This window comes from Pteropus alecto, unplaced genomic scaffold (genome assembly GCF_000325575.1).
Source record: "Pteropus alecto unplaced genomic scaffold, ASM32557v1 scaffold121, whole genome shotgun sequence".
NCBI lineage: Eukaryota > Metazoa > Chordata > Mammalia > Chiroptera > Pteropodidae > Pteropus > Pteropus alecto.
The window spans coordinates 15,603,351-15,616,679 of record NW_006434369.1 but is presented as its reverse complement, the minus strand read 5'-3'; the positions used below and the strand labels follow the sequence as shown (position 1 = coordinate 15,616,679).

Genomic DNA, 13,329 nt, shown 5'->3' with positions numbered 1-13,329 from the left:
TAAAGCATTTGGGTTTCTATTTCCATAAATTGTTTCTATTTAGTCTTTGAGAATACTTTATTTGCAGCTCATTGGTATATTTAAATATGGTTTTTGATATGTATTCCAGAAGCTTTAGTTGTTTTAAGTTGGTCCTTATCAGCCATACAGCTGGAAAAAAAAAATTCTTTCAACTTGTTCTTTAACAGTATACAGTATTCAGATAGCCCTCCTGATCCAGAGGCAGGAGTGAGCACACACACTTGGGAATGAGGTGGCCTGAGATCAAGCAGTGTCAACTCAGTAGCTCATTTATACTCTGTGCCTATTTCCTCACGAGACTGATGTGAGAATTAAATTAGGTAATATACGAACAACACTTAAAGCAGGTGGTAAGTACGATAGGAGGATATCTTTTTATTATTACGTGAAAAAGTTGTAATCATGTGCCTGTGTTAAAAGCATACATCTTACCCAATGGTCCCTTACGGTATAGAGTTACTACACTCTACCATGTAGTAACCCATACCCCTGTGTTTACACTGACAGGGAGAAATCAACTAAGAGCTATTCATTGGATGACAAGCCCAGCTACAGTCGCAGGCCCCAAGTCCAGAGCAGAATGCTAATGGATGCTTATCTAAGAAGATATGTCATCATCATATAAGCCTGAATGAATACAGTCCTTTTACCATTAAGAAATCTGAAAATCAGCATAAACATAAACAAATATGACTAGAAATTCTGTATTTTTATGGTGGACAGTCATCATTTGCCCCAACAGCCATCTGAAGCCAATAATCTTGATTATTAAAAATCACGAAGTTGTATAAATGTTCTCCTCCTTTTCGAAAACCATGTTCATTTTCTCTCCATGAAACAGGACTGTCAGCAAAGCCTTGAACTGACAACGTAAGCCAAGGAGCTAACTTTGGTTCATCAAAGTAGCGACTGAAAAAGAAAGATAATTCTTAACAAACAGAGAAAGTTAGGAATGTTCAGATTTTTTTCTTATTTAGGATAAATAATCTTTCTGATGTTCCAATGAAGCTTAGATCTTAGTTTTTATTTATAAAAATAGGAGACGCAAATTAAATTCCTGATGCTATATTGTGAATTCAATGGTTAACCAATATATACACACACAACAAATTTCAGCTTATCCTATCCTCATTGCAGAAGATCATATAAGATTCAAAGAACAAAAAAATCCACAAAGTGTATGAGTAGTTTCCCTCCCTTTAACAGTGCTGTTTTCAGAATCTCTATAACTGAAATGCAGCAAAATAATTTATCAGATTTTTAAAAATTCTACCTTCTTGAGGAAAATCAAAGTATAAACTAATGAATGTGAAAAAGAACGCTAGGTTTAAAAAGGAACACCCTCAAGATTTCAATCTTAGACATTTTCAAAGTGAAGACCGAGAAGATATTATGCTTATTTTGTAGCCATTTCAATATGGGATTTGTGTCTCCTGACATTAGATACAATTTAGTATTTTATTTCTATAATACCTCCCAAAATGAAAAAACTAATACTGCTTTAGACGATCCTTGGCATATTACTGATACCCAGTGATTCATAGGATGTTAGAGCTGGAACAGATTTTAGATATGATTTGGATTCAGAGATCGTCAACTTCTTTTTTGCACCCCATTTTAAAATGAAGCATTTTGCAAAACTCCAATATTTAAAACAGATCATCATGTTCTTCAAAGGGTATCGCTATTTTCTCAAGTGACATAACTTCAACTGTGCCAAAATGGTTTGGCGCAGAACAAGAAAAATGACCAGTTTATTTTTGAGAAGCAGTTAAGCTCTGCTCTTCGTTTTTTCATAAGGACAAGTACATGGCAATAGAATTTTCCTATCACCAAAAACAATTGTTGTTTAAGATGATAATGTTACTACACTGTGAGTCCAAGCAAAGTAAAAGAAAAAGGGGAAATGAGACAGGACCCTGAAATCTGGAACAGTAGTACTGCCCCTAAAGTGTCACGTCAGCACAGACAAGCAAGATACAAAAGGCAAAAGGTGCTCTTACCACAGCTGTTCCAACAAGAGACATATCTTCTCTGGAAGTATGAAACCAATGATTGTACACAAATAAGCTTTTGCCACCACTGTGCTTGGCTGAGGACAGCAATAGGTTGATATGAAATTATTAGGCTCATTATTTCTGTCACACATACAAAAAAGAGAAAGCACAGTTATATCCACCACATGATCACTTTCAAAGTATTAAGCCCCTATTAAAAACAAGAAGCCAGCCAGAGCCCCAGAAGCCCCAGGAGCTCTCATACGCACAGTTCAGCATTACTGAAGACGGCGCCCAGCCAATCAAGGAGCTCCCCAGCACTGCAGGACACCTCTGGCTTTCCCCTGAGCTCACTGCTCTGCAGTACTGGGCACTGCAGATCTGTCATCGTGCTCACTGCTATTTTTGGCTGATGCTCCTGAATTCGGTAGTTGGAAAAGTATGACATCATCGTTGATTCTTCTACACCTTTAAAACAAACCATATAAGGCCATTTGAATATTGTAAACAATTTCCATGAATCCCTAAAACTACCCCATCCTATCTGAGAGTTAAAGGAAGCAGGTAGGATTAAGAAAGACTGAAGTTGTGCAAAGCTATATTCAAATTAAAATAATTTAAGCTGCTTTCAGTTCCTTGTGCCAAAGTTCTATAAACATTCATCTTTCATGCTTTTCCTGGAAAAGCCTAATACTTTCAGATTCAACCCGTAGTAGTTTCATTTGCTGTATAAGAAAATTTCGACTTAATAGATCCAAAGGCCTTACTTATATACAAATGAAATTTTTTTTCTGATAAAGGAGCATATTTACACAATCTCTATTAAGGAAACTGAAGAGGAACTGAATAGTGATAGAATCTCATTTAAGCCTGTCTTTGAAAATCCAGTAACCCAGTGTATTTTCAAAGATTTCCCAACAGCCTTGGAAAACAGAAATAGTGGCCCTCACTGGAGCAAAAGGCAGGCTTGCTCACTGTCCAGTCTAATGGAAATGTCTCCTTTCCTTCCTCCAGGGCAAAGGTCAGTAGGTTTACTACCTAGTATAAAAGATTTGAGTTCCTTAAGCTCCCAGTTCCCTTTCTGTAACATAAACCACTGTATGTGCCAGCATCACCTGGCCCACTGTGTATCACTCTGTAGGAACTTGGACTTGAACTGGTACAAATGCTAATACTCTAGTCACTGAAATTGCTATAATTAAGTCCTCTGTCTCTGACCCAGGAGTCTCAAATATCTTCTGCCAGAATCCATGAGACTGTGTAGGCTAACTTCTTAGCTTGCAACTGGGGTAAAATCTCAGACCTTTCAGAGTTCCTGATAAGCACTCAAAATAATTAGAAATCTTAGGAACACAAAGCCCTCCAGAACCCAACGCATAGATAGTCCTCAATGAAGACTTCATGTGACTGAAATATGAGTCTGTCTCTCTGCCCTTTTGTATCTCTACCGTAAGTCAGAAAACACTGAAGTATTACAGACCTAGGACTCATACAAGCAACGTGGAGCACCCAGTGACCAGAAACTTCCCATGAGGCGTAGACTGATGGGCATATCTCCAAAACGGACCTGTGTGCTTCTCTATTCTCTAAAAGAGAGTACTAGGCCATCGGAATTGTAACGATCTGATTCATTATAATCTTGTGATGGGCCAAAAATGCACTTCTGAAAGAAGCAAGGCATATGGCAATTTTAAGTAGATTAACAAGTTTGGTGACCGTCAAACTTCAAACTGAATTAAATTTCGTGTTCTAATCAGCTAAAACCTGCAACAAATTTAATCTAAGCTTTAATGGTATGTCTGATTACTACTGTGCAATAATGAATAAACAGTTTGTGTCTATAACTATCATTGGTATTATTTTAAAACATTACAGCCAAGGGTGTTTGAGATAAGCTGGAGGAAGGAAGGGGAGAAACAGATAAAGGTTAGTTGCTCTACAGCCACTCTCAAGATCTCTGATCTACATAAAACCCAACAAGATGGAGGCAGATGGCTGCATGCATATATTATCCTCAACTACGGTTCTCGGGGATGTTAGAGGTGCCAAAGCAGCTTCCTTAATAATGTTTACAAGTATATGTACATATAATATCCCTGACAATAGAGATGAATCACCATTCAACTCTCCATTACTCCCCTTCAACAATTAACAATCGAAATCACTACTATTTCATAATTTAGTCTTCATACCTGTATGATGCCATGCCAAAAGAAAATCAAATTTCAATGGCTTCTTTTCTTTGAAGGACCAAGATATTCTTTCATACTTCTTAGAATTCAAGTTAAAGGATAAGTCCATCAAATCAATGGAAACAACTTAAAAAATAGAAAGAGAAATAAATACTTCATTCATATAAATAGCTTGCACTATGGAAAAAGTATTATATTTAAAAAATCAGAATTTTTGTAACTTTATGTATAGTAAAAATTTTGTTCTTGCACTCTTTTTGGATTTCCAAATCAAAACTGTCTTCAGGGACATTTCTAGCATTGAGAGCTAGACAGATGTTTTGTTTTTTTGCTTTCGATTTTATTTTATTACTACTTTCAAGTATACAGTACATTGGTTAGACATTTATATAGTTCATGAAGCAATCTCCAATTGCTCTTTCTCTCCTCTGGCTCTACACATAGACATTACATTAATGCTGACTGCATTCCCTATGCCATGCTCCCCATCCCCGCCATACTCCCCATCCCCATTACCATCTATCAATTACTAATTTGTATTTTTTTAACCCTTCACCTCCTTTTCCCAGCCCCCTAACCCCTCTCCCCTCTGGCCATAACCAGATTGTTCTCTGTATCTGTGAGTCTGTTTTCGATTAGTTTATTCTTTTTGTTCCTTAGATTCCACATATAAGTGAAACCATATAGAATTATCTTTCTGACTTATTTCACTCATATAATAACCTCTAGGTCCATCCATGTCGTTGCGAATGGTAGGATTTCATTTTTTTTTAATGGCTGAGTAATATTCCATTGTATATATGAACCATAATTTCTTTATCCAATCGTCTGTTGATGGATGGGCATTTAGGTTGCTTCCATATCTTGGCTATTGTAAATAGTGCTGCCATGAACATAGGGATATGCAGATCTTTACGAATTACTGTTTTGGTTTTCTTTGGATAAATACCCAGAAGCGCAATTGCTGGGTCAAAAGGTAGATCCATTTTTAGTTTTTTGAGGAACCTCCAGACTTTTTCCGTAGTGGCTGTACCAATCTGTGGCATTTAGGTTGCTTCCATATCTTGGCTATTGTAAATAGTGCTGCCATGAACATAGGGATATGCAGATCTTTACGAATTACTGTTTTGGTTTTCTTTGGATAAATACCCAGAAGCGCAATTGCTGGGTCAAAAGGTAGATCCATTTTTAGTTTTTTGAGGAACCTCCAGACTTTTTCCGTAGTGGCTGTACCAATCTGTAATCCCACCAACAGTGTATGAGGGTTCCTTTTTCTCCATATCCTTGCCAACACTGTTGTTCTTTGATTTACTGATGACAGCCATTCTGACAAGTGTGAGGTGGTATCTCATTGTGGTTTTAATTTGCATTTCTCTGATGATTAGTAACTTTGAGCATCTTTTCACATGTCTACTGGCCATCTGTATTTCCTCTTTGGAGAAATATCTATTCTCCAATAGAAATATCTATTTTTTATTGGATTGTCATGAACATAGGGATATGCAGATCTTTACGAATTACTGTTTTGGTTTTCTTTGGATAAATACCCAGAAGCGCAATTGCTGGGTCAAAAGGTAGATCCATTTTTAGTTTTTTGAGGAACCTCCAGACTTTTTCCGTAGTGGCTGTACCAATCTGTAATCCCACCAACAGTGTATGAGGGTTCCTTTTTCTCCATATCCTTGCCAACACTGTTGTTCTTTGATTTACTGATGACAGCCATTCTGACAAGTGTGAGGTGGTATCTCATTGTGGTTTTAATTTGCATTTCTCTGATGATTAGTAACTTTGAGCATCTTTTCACATGTCTACTGGCCATCTGTATTTCCTCTTTGGAGAAATATCTATTCTCCAATAGAAATATCTATTTTTTTAATTGGATTGTTTGTTTTTTGTTGAGTTATATGAATTCTTTATATATTTTGGATATTAACCCCTTTTCAGATATATCATTAGCAAATATCTTCTCCCATTTAGTTGGCTGTCTTTTCGTTTTGTTGATGGTTTCCTCTGCTGTGCAAAAACTTTTTAGTTTGATGTAGTCCTATTTGTTTATTTTTTCTTTTGTTTCCCTTGCCCAAGGAGATATTAATGGCAGATGTTTTAAATTCATATATTCCTAGGTCAAAGACCAAGGGCACAGATGTCAACTGTAATCTACCTATGGATGTGGCAGCCTTAATTATTGATACTCAAGCCAGACACTGCCAGTAGAACCACAACTCTTCACTCATAGGTAAATTTCTACTAGTAATCACAAAGACTTATGTCAAATCAAAGGAAATTCTTTATTAAGAAAGCTGTAGACTCTTACCTTGGGTCATTACTTTGAATTTTTGACTCAAAACATAAATATCTAATGAACCATTCCAATTCTATGATCTTTATAAGATGCAGCCTACAGCTGAAGAGAAATAGTTATAACAACAGCATTATCTCATCCTCTCTGAGGTCCAACTGAGAGCCCCTGAATCAGAAGCTTTAAAGACAAGGAAAACCCATACTTTTTCTGAACAAAGAGAATAGAGGCAATTCAAACAATTAAATTTAAATTGCTATAAAGAGATTACTACCTTGTTAGAAACTGATGGAGCAGGCATAATACTTACTAAATTTCATTATTTTTCTGCCAGAATACTGAGATGGATGACCTTGAAGTCCAGTTTCTTCATAAGTGTCTTTATCCAGTGATAAAATTAATTTCCCTAGAAATTGAATAATCCCCATAAAAGAGATGTCAAAAATGACTTATGTTCTCTGATTAAAAGAAAGCAAGGCAAATTGAGCAGTTTGATATCAGTGCAATAAATTCATATAAAGATCTTATATATAATACAAAGATATTATTTATACATACATATATCTTATTTATAATACAAGGGCATTGTTTGTACATTATACATACAAAGCTATTATTTATAACAGTGAAGCTAGAAATTTATATGTGTCTACTGAAGAAGAAATAAATAAGTTGTTGTACATTTTTTCTTTGGAATACCTTCAAGACATTAAAAACAGTACGTTAGAACTATATGCACTGATATGGAAAGATGTCTATGATTATATAGCTTGGGGAAAAAGCAAATTGAGAAACAATATAATATGATGTTATTTATGAAAAAGTACTTTTATGTGTGTTTATAAATTCATATAAAGTGTCTAGAAGAATGGACACCAACCTGTTAAAAATAGTTTCCTCTAAGGGGAGTGAGCTGGAGAAATGGGGATAAAGGGGGGGGGGTACCTTTACTTTATAAACATCTGTATGATTTGACTTTTTTACAGTATATATTTCTTTTATAATTAAAGAAGTAAAAATTCATTGTTGTTACCATTTGGCAGCAGGACAACAGTATTATCTTCATCAATATTTGTATTGTAAGTTAGTGCATAGCATGAACCTGTAAGAGAAAGCCCAGAGGAGAAATTAAGACTTAAAAAAGAAAATCACACCTGCAAAAACTTAGTGGATTATTTTTACATGATAATAAATATTCCAGATCATTGCTCCAGCTCACTCAATAAACCTAACACCTGCCAATGCTAGCCTGGAGGACGTAAAAGGCCAAGCACAGTTAGTCCAATCCCCTGCTGAAGACCTCTTTGTGCAAGTTGACTAAAATCAAGCAGAAAATGGACTCGGGATGGAGCATGTGCCTTTGGGGATGCTGGCAGAGAGGCACTAAGTAGAATACTAGGTAAATGTACACACCTGTGAGGTAGAATTCCAGGTTAAGATTCAAAATGTGCCAGGAACTTGTATAAAGATAGGAAAGCTACTCAATCTCTCCCAGGCTCAATTTCCTCACCTGTAAAATGGGGATCACAGAGTTGTTGCAAGAGTTTAAACTGGGTAAAGTATGTAAAAGTGCCTACTATAGCCAGTGTCCACACTACTTACAAAGTATTATCAAACTTCAAAACAGATGAAAGGAATAATGTTGATGAGACCGAAGACAAGACATCCAGCTTCATAAGCAGCTCCAGCAACATCAGAATGAGAGGAGCTACAAGTAATTAGGATCCTTTACAGCTCCACTAGAAAGGACGAACATGGATCCTACAGCAGGATAAGTAAGTGGCTTACTTACTTATAAGTATAGTAACTTATGTAGTGAGGGTGGGATCCCTAAAGACTTTCTGAAATACAGTTTCAAACAAGTGGCTCCTAGAAAATAATTGGAATAAATCAATCCACCCAGCAGATATGAATGGGAATGGGGTGAACTAAGGAGGAGAGTCACAAAATCTAAGCAGAAGATAACAACGAGTACCTGGCTCTGTCAACAGCTGCTGTGACTGCCTCAGGAAACCAACCTTTTGAGACAGCTGCTGTGAGAACTAAAGGGAGCACAGTGTTCTCTGCAGCCACATACCCAACAGCAGTATATCTGAATACATAGATCAAAAGACTTTCCTCTCGATTAACTTTTAAGATGAGGGATACGCTCATGTTACAACATCCCCATGCAACACTTGTAGACAACTGTCATCAGAAACCATCGCCTAGTGAGAAAGAGTGAGGTGGGAATACTGAGGGATCGGGAGAGTGATATAAGAACTTAACCACATGGACTATCTCCATAGGTCCCATTTCAAGCTAGAAAAGCACCACACTTCCTCATATGGCCATGTTCATGGACACTACACGGTTTTTCTTACCTTTCTTTACAAAAGTATTGATGAATTCATGTGTAATTAACTCATGAAGAGGTAAATTCTTCACAAAGTAATAGGGTCCAGTTTCCATGACCAGGTTTTTCAGTTCTTTTGATACTATCCCACATTCAGGAATCAGAAATGAAACCTATTGGAATGAGTAATATAAACAAGTCTTATTTTCATGTGGATCAACACCCAGGTTTTGGGGGACAATGTAACATCATGAAAGCTGCTATTTCTCCACAGATTCATACAAAACTCTTATAAATTAACTTACTAATCTCAGGAAGAGAAAAATCTGACAATTCAAGTTTTTCACTTCTGTATTCAAACAGCTCAGGAAAGAGAATGAGCAAACAACTTTAAAGGAAAGGTCTCGCTGATATTTTACTTTTATAAATAAGCAATGTGTTTTATATCCTGTTCCTTTTATTACTCTAATTTTTAGGGAAATATAGGACAATTGAATATCCCTAGATTTGTTTATCCTTGCACTAGCCTTGAATCAAAAGAACTGTTGGGAATAAGGAATTTATCCCTTCAGAACCAATTTTTAAGAGGTTAGATGGAAGCAGAAGTGCTCCTGGATGTTTCTGTTTTATAGACAGAAAAATTCTACAGATCGGTCCTAGCGAGTTTAGGTATACATCCCTGACTACTGTCTGTATGAGCTTTCCATCCAAAGCACAGATGTTAAACCTAACGAGTTAAACCCAAAGCGCCACACTGCGAAAATCGCTCTCCCAAAGCTTGAACACACCAGTATGTTCCTGAAGAATCAGAGTCACCACTTGTGTCTCTGAGAAACTGGCCACTCAGGCCTGAGTGGAGATTAGGCTGATCAATTTAAAATGCTAAAGGCTGAAACCATTATCATCTGAAGGCTGATTTTTTTGGAAGCCTGACCACTGAAATGGGTTGGTTATTCTCCCCTACACTCAGCCGATCATGGATAAACTAATAATTAACCTCACTGAGGCCTCGACTTCCACATTCGCGAAAAAGACAACCCAGAAGAGTGACATTTTCACGAAGCAACAGCCAATATTACCACTCCCGTAAAGCTCTTAATCTGTGCTTGATAGCTCCGCCACCACTGCGAACTTCCAAAAGCTGCCGAAATAGGGCACTTTGCCTTGAGGACACAGAAGACATCAGTCAGGCAAAGTGGAAAGTTATTCAGATATCAAACCAGTTTTCATAAACAGTTTAGAAAAGCGAGTAGTTTCCTGCGCCTGGACTCGATACGATTCTCTGAAAAGATCCATGGCCACGCGGGTGGGAGAAAGAATTAAGTTGTGGGGAGGAGGAGAGAGCCTGGCTTCGATTCGGGGAAAAAGGGAGTTGTATGCGGCCGGCCAGCGGCTGCACTTCGCAGCTGTCCTGACTCTGTCTCTCACGTCCCTCCCGGGGATGCACTGCACCTGGGCCGGGAAGGGAGGAGTAGCGTGCTAGCGGCGCTTCAGATACGGCCAGGCGCACACTGCCCTACCCCCATCCCCCAAGACCAGATACCGCCCCGCGCCCGGCGCACCCTGGGAGTTGTAGTCCTGCAGCTCCCCAAGGAACCAGCTGCGAGCGGTTAAGAGACTACAGCTCCCAGGACACCCGGCGAGGACCCCTCCCCGCCCCTCCAGTGCCGAAGGCGGGCCCGTCACGCCAAGCAGAGTGTGGATCTCCCCAAGCCTTTTCGGCCCGGGGACCAGGGCGGCAGAACTCACTCTGTAGTTGTGATAGTGCGTCTCCACAAGATGCCTGTGGCGCGACTTGTCGTGGCGGAAGTTAGATTTCTCGCAGACCAGCAGGTGCCGGGGTACCTCTCGCAACCTGCGCAGGGTGGCCATGCTCTCCCGGACGCAGGCCCTCCCGTAGCTTGACGCCTCCGGCTCCTTCTCGCCCCGCCCCTTGAGCATGCGCATTGCGGCCAGGCCGCTCTCCTGGAGGCCGGCCCCCAGGTGGGGGTGGGCTAGCAGTGCTGCGTCCTAGGCTTCTTTGGAACCAGAACAGAAACTGTTTGACAAGTACCTGACTCTTTAAATTCGTTGCCTAAAATGGAAGTACCTGGTACCTGGGAACCCGGAACTTCTTTCAAAGTCACCTGTCTCGAAATGCCCTCCGTCCCTCCTAACTGCTGTCTTGCCATAAATCCTTCCTCTGAGAGCACCCCGCCCCCCCTTGGTCTTTCCCAAAATGTTAAGGAAGTTTGTTTAGGAAGGTCATACACAATTTCTGTTGTCCGCCCTACAATAAGTCGCCTTGGAAACCAGTTTTGAGATCCCTTTTAAAGTATCCTTCCGGAACCTCTTAATAATTTGTTGCTGTTAGGGGTTACAGTAATAATTCATTTTTCCATTGAATTTTTCTGATCAACTCAAGTACCACGTTAGTACATGCTTCTCAAACTGGAGTATGCACAGCCCCAATTCTGTGCAGAAAGGATGCCTAACAGCAGAATATCTGTGGTACAACTTTCTTGAGCGTTAATTTTACTACAAGAGTCAGAAGAACTGAAGTTAAGTAATTTATAAGGTAAGTGTTAAAAATTTTAAACTAAGACAAAGCTGGAAAGCCACCTACCAGTTAATGTCCGTAACCTGTGCCTGAAATGTCAGACTGTCACTGAGAAAACTCTAAGGAAAACCTATTTCTCATTATTTTAAATTGGAAAAAATATAAGGAATAGCAAGTCAATTGAAAAACTGTACCAATTTCCTAAATCACAATATGGCTCCTAGACATAAATTACAAATATATTCAATTGTAAAATGCTTAAAACGTTGCTTCTTAGTCATCTCACAAATTAGTAGCAGTGGCCTCTCAAAACAGCGACATCAGATATATTCACCTCCTTTGTTGATACTCCAAAGCTTTGCAAAGTAACTAGTGTGATTCAGTTGTATTTGGAAGCAAGATAAAGATTTTCTATCAAGTCATTTAGTTTAAAATATTTTATTAAGTTTCAAAGACACTTTATAATATATATATATTTTATATAAACATCAGCCGAAACATGTATTGAGAGATAAATACACGTTAGTACATGTATTAGTACATGCTTCTCAAACTGGAATATGCACAGCCCCAATTCTGTGCAGAAAGGATGCCTAACAGCAGAATATCTGTGGTACAACTTTCTTGAGTGTTAATTTTACTATAAGAGTCGGAAGAACTGAAGTTAAGTAAACTGCATGCTATGCATGCAGTTTGGGTATTCAAATATCAGAAGTGTCTTTCTAGGGAAACATTATTTGAGGATTTGTTCTGTAAGATGTGCTTGTATTATGAAATAGAAGGCACAAATCCCATTTATCTTACAGATTATAGCTGTAGCTTCAAGTAAATTTGAGGCTGAGGTGTCCTTTCAGCCTACTTTCCTAGAGTTCTATGTAATGATCTCTTGTCAATAGTATGTATTTCCTCCTCCCTACCGCGGTCATTTCTATCAGCATACAAACATGCCCTAATGTTCATTTTAAACAAGAAGGCCACCTTAAACCCCAAGTACCTCTGCATTCACCATTCTGTTTCTCTGCACCATTAGAACTACCTGTCCTCACATTCTCTCCTGAACCCATTCCATTCTAGCTTTCCTCAACACTACTTCACAAACTCAAGGCCAAATTTCTGTTCTTATCTCACTCAATCTCTTAGTTGCATTTGACACAGATGCTACACTTGAGCACTTCTTCCATGTATTAACTGTATTTTCTTATTTTCTGATGGCCCTGGCATCTGGAGCCTAGCTGACCAGGAAGGAATTCCCCCTTCCAGGGTTAACTAATTTCTAGAGAAAGCAAATAGTGCCTGAGTGTGGCTTTTGTTTACAAATAATCAAGAGCCCACACCCTGCCACACCTCTTCTGTGGGCTATTATGCTACAGGCTAGTATCCCCCTACCCCAATAACCCCCAGGCCAGGTACAGACTACTGGGGACAGTCCCTATACTCCAGAGCCCACTGAAATTATTCAAACTTAGTCTGTTTACCCTGCTTCTCCCATTTCTAACCACAGTGATGGCTCTGGCTGATGCTTTCCCCTCACTCCCTATGCCTTCTGGCTGACCTAGGTACTTCCCCAAGTGGCTCTGCGTGGCCTGCCATGCCATCTGTTTCTAGAAAACAGAGTAAAAACTTCTTCCTTCATGACAGTTATTTCACTGTCTGCATGTCTTATCATACCTGATTAAAACAAATCTCTAGGTACATTTCAAAACATTCCTTACTGAAACACTTTCCTCTGGATTTTTTTCTCTCCCAGCTTACTGTATGCTCCTTCTCCTGCTCTTCCTCCTCCACCAGATCTCTAGTGATTTTCAGCCCCCTTCTCTTTCTTGTCTGACCTCTCTTCTCAGAGTGATCCCACACAGTCTCACAGCTTTCAATATGTTTATCTGCTGAAAACCACCTGGATTCTCTTTCCTGGGGGGATGGGACACCCGGGGGAGGGCACCCAGGAG

The 13,329-nt window shown here is 39.0% G+C and overlaps 1 protein-coding gene across 3 annotated transcripts; it reads right to left on the bottom strand.

Annotated features, from left to right (window-relative positions):
• Nucleotides 1-371: 371 nt before the first annotated feature.
• Nucleotides 372-10,765, bottom strand: RPP40 (ribonuclease P/MRP subunit p40). 3 transcript variants are annotated; one of them, XM_006909294.3, is made up of 8 exons: nucleotides 10,594-10,765; nucleotides 8,873-9,017; nucleotides 7,543-7,611; nucleotides 6,820-6,915; nucleotides 4,211-4,336; nucleotides 2,288-2,486; nucleotides 2,025-2,159; nucleotides 372-930 (listed from the first exon to the last, which is right to left on the bottom strand). In XM_006909294.3, exons 1-8 carry the CDS (start codon nucleotides 10,714-10,716, stop codon nucleotides 732-734), a joined length of 1,092 nt encoding a protein of 363 aa, XP_006909356.1. In that variant the 5' UTR covers nucleotides 10,717-10,765; the 3' UTR covers nucleotides 372-731. The 3 variants fall into 3 exon arrangements, with proteins under 3 accessions (XP_006909356.1, XP_024900702.1, XP_006909357.1); XM_025044934.1 differs by lacking the exon at nucleotides 10,594-10,765 and adding an exon at nucleotides 10,297-10,384; XM_006909295.3 differs by lacking the exon at nucleotides 10,594-10,765 and adding an exon at nucleotides 9,924-10,281.
• Between the last annotated feature and the right edge of the window lie 2,564 nt (nucleotides 10,766-13,329).